The sequence below is a fragment of the Osmerus eperlanus genome, unplaced genomic scaffold, assembly GCF_963692335.1.
Source record: "Osmerus eperlanus unplaced genomic scaffold, fOsmEpe2.1 SCAFFOLD_762, whole genome shotgun sequence".
Classification (NCBI taxonomy): domain Eukaryota; kingdom Metazoa; phylum Chordata; class Actinopteri; order Osmeriformes; family Osmeridae; genus Osmerus; species Osmerus eperlanus.
The window spans coordinates 1-6,148 of record NW_026911753.1 but is presented as its reverse complement, the minus strand read 5'-3'; the positions used below and the strand labels follow the sequence as shown (position 1 = coordinate 6,148).

General features: G+C 43.7%; 1 protein-coding gene and 1 long non-coding RNA gene across 4 annotated transcripts; both read right to left on the bottom strand.

Moving 5' to 3' along the window:
- Positions 1 to 1,728: 1,728 nt before the first annotated feature.
- LOC134016561 (uncharacterized) lies at positions 1,729 to 2,425 on the bottom strand. Its single transcript, XR_009929553.1, has 3 exons — positions 2,378 to 2,425; positions 2,170 to 2,281; positions 1,729 to 2,077 (listed from the first exon to the last, which is right to left on the bottom strand). It is a non-coding gene; the product is annotated as an uncharacterized LOC134016561 (long non-coding RNA).
- A 170-nt stretch (positions 2,426 to 2,595) lies between these two features.
- Positions 2,596 to 5,012, bottom strand: LOC134016562 (uncharacterized). 3 transcript variants are annotated; one of them, XM_062455906.1, is made up of 9 exons: positions 4,638 to 5,012; positions 4,284 to 4,354; positions 4,020 to 4,196; positions 3,868 to 3,929; positions 3,699 to 3,785; positions 3,570 to 3,611; positions 3,328 to 3,501; positions 3,213 to 3,248; positions 2,596 to 3,114 (listed from the first exon to the last, which is right to left on the bottom strand). In XM_062455906.1, exons 1-8 carry the CDS (start codon positions 4,793 to 4,795, stop codon positions 3,213 to 3,215), a joined length of 807 nt encoding a protein of 268 aa, XP_062311890.1. In that variant the 5' UTR covers positions 4,796 to 5,012; the 3' UTR covers positions 2,596 to 3,114. The 3 variants fall into 3 exon arrangements, 2 of the variants coding, with proteins under 2 accessions (XP_062311890.1, XP_062311889.1); XR_009929554.1 differs by having other exon boundaries at positions 3,213 to 3,501; XM_062455905.1 differs by having other exon boundaries at positions 2,596 to 3,501.
- Positions 5,013 to 6,148: the final 1,136 nt, after the last annotated feature.

The window sequence follows — 6,148 nt, the reverse complement described above, 5'->3', positions numbered from 1 at the left end:
ACGGCTATGAATAAACCATGGGAGCAACATGTGACCATGCCCCCGGCCGCAACACTGGGACTAAATATACACAGAGCTTCAGACCAGCAGTGTTGTTTCACAGGCCGGGCCTTGGAATAGGAGGAAATGGATGCACAACGCAAGGAATTCCATTATCACCAAGGTGACAGGTGATGATGTCTTGTCATGTCTTCCTGCTCGGCTGGAGATCAGCGTAGACGCCAGGGAAAGGTTTAGGGAGGTGGAATACATTAAAACTGCATCCCTGATAGAGTGGAACAAGGACAGGGGAGATGGCGTTTGGATGTTACAAACTGCGACTTAATTAAATATTCACGAAAATGATCCGTAGAATCAAACTTCTACAATTAAACATCCCTACTTGGGATTCCATCCCAAGTAGCATACAATTGTGTATTTGGGATTTTCTTGTCTTTACAAAGAGGTTCACGTTTCGGCAACATTTTGTACAGCAACTTGTAGCAAACAGATGTTTGCAGATCCAGACATTAATAGGGCGTAAGTATTTATTATTTGTTGTGTGGAGCTAGACTGATACTGACTGAATTAGCTTCCAGGGGCCTGTTGCACAAAACTAGGATAAGGGATTAAGCCAGGATATCTTGGTGATCCTGGCTCAATTGATCCGTAATCCGGTTGCACTAAAGATGGATAGGGGGCAGGAGGATATGTTATGGTATAAATTACCATGGAGATTTATTCTGTGGAGCTAGCCTGCTCCAGACCAGGCTAAATTCCAGGATCTATTTAATCTCATCCCTAATGTCAGTCAGCAGTCACCACAAATGGAAACCAATAGTTATTTCACTGCTCACTATACATTGTTATCACATATAACTAGACCCACTGTCATTATTTAAACGTTTGTGATCATTAATTTCAATGATTTTGGATAAAAAATGATTTTTAGATGATGTTGCTATCATTAGATAATTTACAGTTTCCCATAGACTATAAGGCTATATATAAAATGATAGAATATTAGGGCCACAGAGGGGAAAAAAACACAAGTCATAATATTGTAACCAGTTGTTTTAAAGGAGGACAGTTGTTAAAATGACAGATGTGGGGCATTTCGTGAAATTGTACTTCAGTATGGTTTCATAAACAAAGACATGCTGATGTGCCAGAATATTAAGTATCACATTGTCATAAGTATCAAAACTGTAAAAACAATATGTAGCTTTTCTGCAGAAAGAACCAGCCTCATAAATTTATGACTTTATCCTTTTTCTTCAGTGTGGCCCTAGTACTCTGTCATATAAACAAATACACATTCCATATGAATATAAAAACACAATGTGTAACATTATGTTCCTTTATTGAATAAGGACAAAACAAAGCAGGTAAACCATCAGCTCCTTTCGAAACTGAAGTCACAGTGACTCTACAAGATGGAAAGCACAGAATCCAAGCATATTATACAAAATGATACATACACATTCAAAGGTCTGTATATAACACACCCTGCATGTCTGCACACTAAAATAAATGCAGGACAAATCCATACACATCAACTGAACAGACAAATGAATGGATGCAGTAGCCTCCCTGCAGCCTTGTATTACACACAGTATACCGCACAAACATCATAAGAGGCCAAATTCGTAAAAAAACGAACCCAAAAAAACCCAAATTCCTCTGCCACCGCAGGACATATTTAACCAAAATTGAAAGCACACATACTAACTAAAATTATTCAACACATATTGGTCCCTCAGCAGCCGACCACTGTCGTCATCAGGGAAGATTGCCGGATTGTCCCAGTCCATGGCTGGTGGCACTCTGGGGGCCCTCTCCTTCCTCAGGCAGGCCACATTGTGGAGGACAGCACAAGCCACAGTAATATCACATGCCCTAACAGGGCTGACCCTTAATTTGTGAAGGCAGTGAAAGCGTGCCTTCAGGAGGCCAAAGGTCATTTCAACTCTGGCCCTGGTCCTGGCATGGGCATGGTTGTAGGCATGCTGTGCTTCCTGGGGGTCTGTGAAAGGTGTCAGGAGAAAAGGCTGGCAGCCATACCCCCTGTCTCCCAGCAACACACCAGAGAATTCACCTGTCAACACAAAATCTCATCATTACTACCTCATAAACAGTGATATTCTTGACACAGCCATGATGGTTATAAATAGGGGTTGTGTGGCTTACCTTGTGATAGGCACTGATAGATTTCAGAGGCCCGAAAGATTCTGGAGTCATGGACTGAGCCAGGCCATTTTGCCACAACATTGCTGATCACACAGTCAGCATTGCAGACCATCTGAAATCATAAGATGAGGAATATTACACCAATCAATGCACATCACTGGCAATGCAGAGTGTTCGTCAATGGACAATATCAAAAAGTTATGTTCACCTGAACATTAATGCTGTGAAAGGATTTCCTATTCACAAAATCGGCCTCATGGGCACGTGAGGGGGCTTTTATCCTTATGTGTGTGCAGTCCACTGCACCAATGACATTGGGGAAACCTGTCACACAAAGTAATGAGTATCCTACTATGTGTTAACAGTTGTCCTGTAATTTGTAGATCCTCTTACCTGCAATCCTATAGAAATCCTCGATGTCACAGAGTCTTCTGTGGCCAGGGAAGGAGATGAAGACATCTGCTAATGCTTTGATAGCCAGACACACACTCCTTATTGTGCGGCAAATTGTGGCCTTGTTCAGCTGTTCTGCATCCCCCACTGAGTACAGGAAGGCTCCACTAGCAAAAAAGCGCAAGGCCACACAAACCATTTGCTCCACACTCAGTGCATGGCTCCGTGCAGTGCGGTGCTTAATCCTGGGACCCAGTAGTCTGCATAGATACCTGATGCCATCTGCAGAAAACCTGTATCTTTCATATAGATGGTCATCAGGGAAGGCCAGTGGGTCCAACCGGTCCCTGAAGACCCTTTCTCGCCTGAAGGCTCTCCTCAGCACAAGTGCTTCTTCATCCACCACATCTCGCACGAATGGGCATGCCATTGTCAGAGCAGAAAGGAACACACAATTTTGGGCCTTCATATAGGCTAGTGGCCACACCTGGTGCTGGGGGGGTGGGCAAAAGAGGGCGATGCCTTATAACGATGACTTGGTTGTACTGATTGCTGGGAAAATAAAAAAAACCTTAGAAAGATGCCACCGTCCTGTGTGCTCACAATAAGAGCTCATATGTCATGGCTCACTTGACTTTACGAGAATATACCTAATTTTTATTTTCAGCTGTGTCATCTTCTTGGAGCTGGGGGAGGAAAGAAAAATAATGATTAATACATTTGTGTTACAGTTAGCATACAGTGTACATTGAAGGCATATCTCACCTCCCTCTCAAGTTTTTTTATTTCAAGGTCCAGTTTCCTAATTGTCCTCTTTTTTATTTCGGACTCCAGTGCAAGATTTTCCATCTTTTTCTTCTTGTACTGAATGTCTATGTCTGCCAGTTCTATTTGGCGCCGGAGGTGGTTGCCATACAACTTTCTGATAGCTTGTGAGCTCTGTGAACACAATACAATTAGCGCAGCTGGAATTTGGCAGGATGTGGTGTCCTTTTATTAATACGCACTATGTTGCCAGGCTGGTTTTCCCACTGTATAGCATCTGGGTCCTGTAAAAGAAATTAGATTTTTTGATTTTGATGAGGACTCCTCACCATTGTAGAGTAAATAGTACTTTCACAGTCTTAACATGATACCTCATGCCTTCTGGAATCCAGAGAGATGGTCTCCTCCTCATCATCGTCTCCATCATGTGCTGTTGCTGCTGCACTGGGGCCTTCACCCTATCACATTTAATCGGATTCATATTGAAGCTAGTAGACAAGACATGCCAGGCCTACAGTATGCCTTTGATGGAGTACTCACTGGATCAGCATCGTCTGGTGCTTGTGCTGGTGGCTCTAACAGGAACACAGTGCTGCCAGACACTGCAAGGCAATAGGTAAACCAAAGTCAGACAGTCCAAATTGATTCAATATGAATGTGGTTGTATCCCATGTAGAGATGGAAGGACATACCTTGAATGAAGCGGGTGGCATCTTGGGAGGAACCTATGCTCGTCTCTTTCCCCCCAGGGATCCCCTCTAAGACGGGCCTGCCTTTATTTAGCTCCAAGGCCATGTCCTCTGCTGGGGTAAGGTCAGCCTTTGGTGACCCACCACCCGTGCCTTGTCTGTGGGTATTCTTTTTCACTGCTAAAACAGTACAGACAATGTGTGAGCAGGCACCTTCTGGGTACAATATATGCTTGTGCTTTGTTAAATATTAGTCAGGGACCATACCATTCTGCAGAATGTTCTTGTATTTGATTTTGACCTGCTGCCATGTCCGTTTTGGCCCGTTCATGTTTAATCTACACACACACACACACACATTTAATGGAGTCACACTGCAAAAAATTACTTGGTATTTTTGTCTTGTTTTCAGTAAAAATATCAAAAAATGTATCATAGCTTTATACAGTGTGATGGAGTTACTTTACACAATTTCACTCATATCTGCAGTGCATTTCAATAAAAAATTTAACCGTTTCATAATTACAGTACAACTGCATTTTTGGAGATGTGAATTAAATATTTGAATTGTAATTGTGATGTTTCAGCGGAGCGGTGAGTGTGTAATTGTGCACTACTTACGCATTCAGGCGGTCTGCAATACTTTGCCACGCTTTTTCTCTTTGCTTTATCACTGTGGCGGTGTTGCCTTTCTTCTTAATTATATCTTTTACCTCCTCGTATGCCTCCATGAGGATTTGTGCTTCCGACGGGGAAAAGTACGCGGCTCTAGTTGCCATGGTAAATCAGTTAATCTGTGATCTGTGGCGGGGTCTATTTGAGTGAGCCGTGAGCGCGCACCTATCCAGGATTGGTTTCACCTGGCTTAATGAATCCGTGTCTGCTCATCCTGGCTTGGTCTTTGTGCAACCAATTAAGCCTGGACGCACATGTTTTGGCTTCATTGAGCTCAGCTGAGTCATTTATCCCGGATGTCTTAATTCTACTTTTGTGCAACAGGCCCCAGGTCTTCATCAATGTAACATCACAACAAAATCAATATTGCGCATCTAAACCATCAAACTGCACAAATGACCATTTCTTGGAAGAAAAGAGAAGCCCAGCCAGCTGATTCATGCAGACACTTAGCTCAGAAGTGCTAGGAAACAGAACGGCAACATGCACTGTGTTCTCGAGCACCTGGTGGTCAAGTCAAACAGACCGGACAAGGGCTTTGTTTTTCTGAGGGGTGTTTATGTATGGTGACACCATTGCACATTTGGTGTCCTGGAAGAAAACAAATATAAGTGTGTTGGGTGAAGGAATGAATTTGTGGGCAGGTTCCCACCCATTGGTGTAGATGCCTGTTGCCTTTGGGCCCTCTCCAACTTGAAAGATGGTGGTCGTTTGGCTGGACGGGGGAGCCCCACCCCAACTCCACCACCCCCCCAACCTCCAGCAGAAGGGCCCTGGGGTAGTTCTTATAAAGAGACAGTTCTCAGTAATGTTGATGAATGGTCATTACACCAGAGATGAGAAAGGAGAGGAACAAGGGGATGATGAGGACAGAGGGAGATGGAAATAGAGACGGAGATAGAAAAGAGGGAATAGGGAGAGAGGGAAAAGAGGATGTGGAGGAGAGAGAAGGTGTTTGTTTATCACGTCAGTGGTGTCGTGGGACCTTTGTTTTCTCTCTCTCTTTCTCTCCATCTCTCTATCTTTCTCTCTCTATATATATTTTTCTCTTTCTCTCTCTCTTTCTCTCTCTCTCTCTCTCTCTCTCTCTCTCTCTCTCTCTCTCTCTCTCTCTCTCTCTCTCTCTCTCTCTCTCTCTCTCTCTCTCTCTCTCTCTCTCTCTCGTTCTCTGTCACACCCTCTCTCACTTTGTCTCCTTTTTTTATCGTCCTCCTGGTGTTTGCAAATGTTCCTCAGGCTATCTGTTCATCTCTTCTCATTCTCTTATCACACCCCAGGGCCCGTCTACACCGATTGTGAAGTTTTACATTTGATACGTGCATACATATGTACAAGTTGTTTTTAAGCCCTATCATCCTCCTACGAGCTCATCTTCACATTGTGTGTGTGTGTGATGAGTCGTGGAGGTCACCCTATCACCACAGCTGTTGTGAGTGAGTGGCAGGTGAAGGTTCCAG

Coding starts and splice junctions, on each gene's coding strand:
- LOC134016562 (XM_062455905.1), bottom strand. CDS start 4,795: ATGGCAACTAGAGCCGCGTACTTTTCCCCGTCGGAAGCACAAATCCTC. Junction 4,355..4,637: donor ATTGCAGACCGCCTGAATGC/GTAAGTAGTGCA, acceptor GTGTGTGTGTAG/ATTAAACATGAACGGGCCAA. Junction 3,612..3,698: donor TGGATTCCAGAAGGCATGAG/GTATCATGTTAA, acceptor TTTCTTTTACAG/GACCCAGATGCTATACAGTG.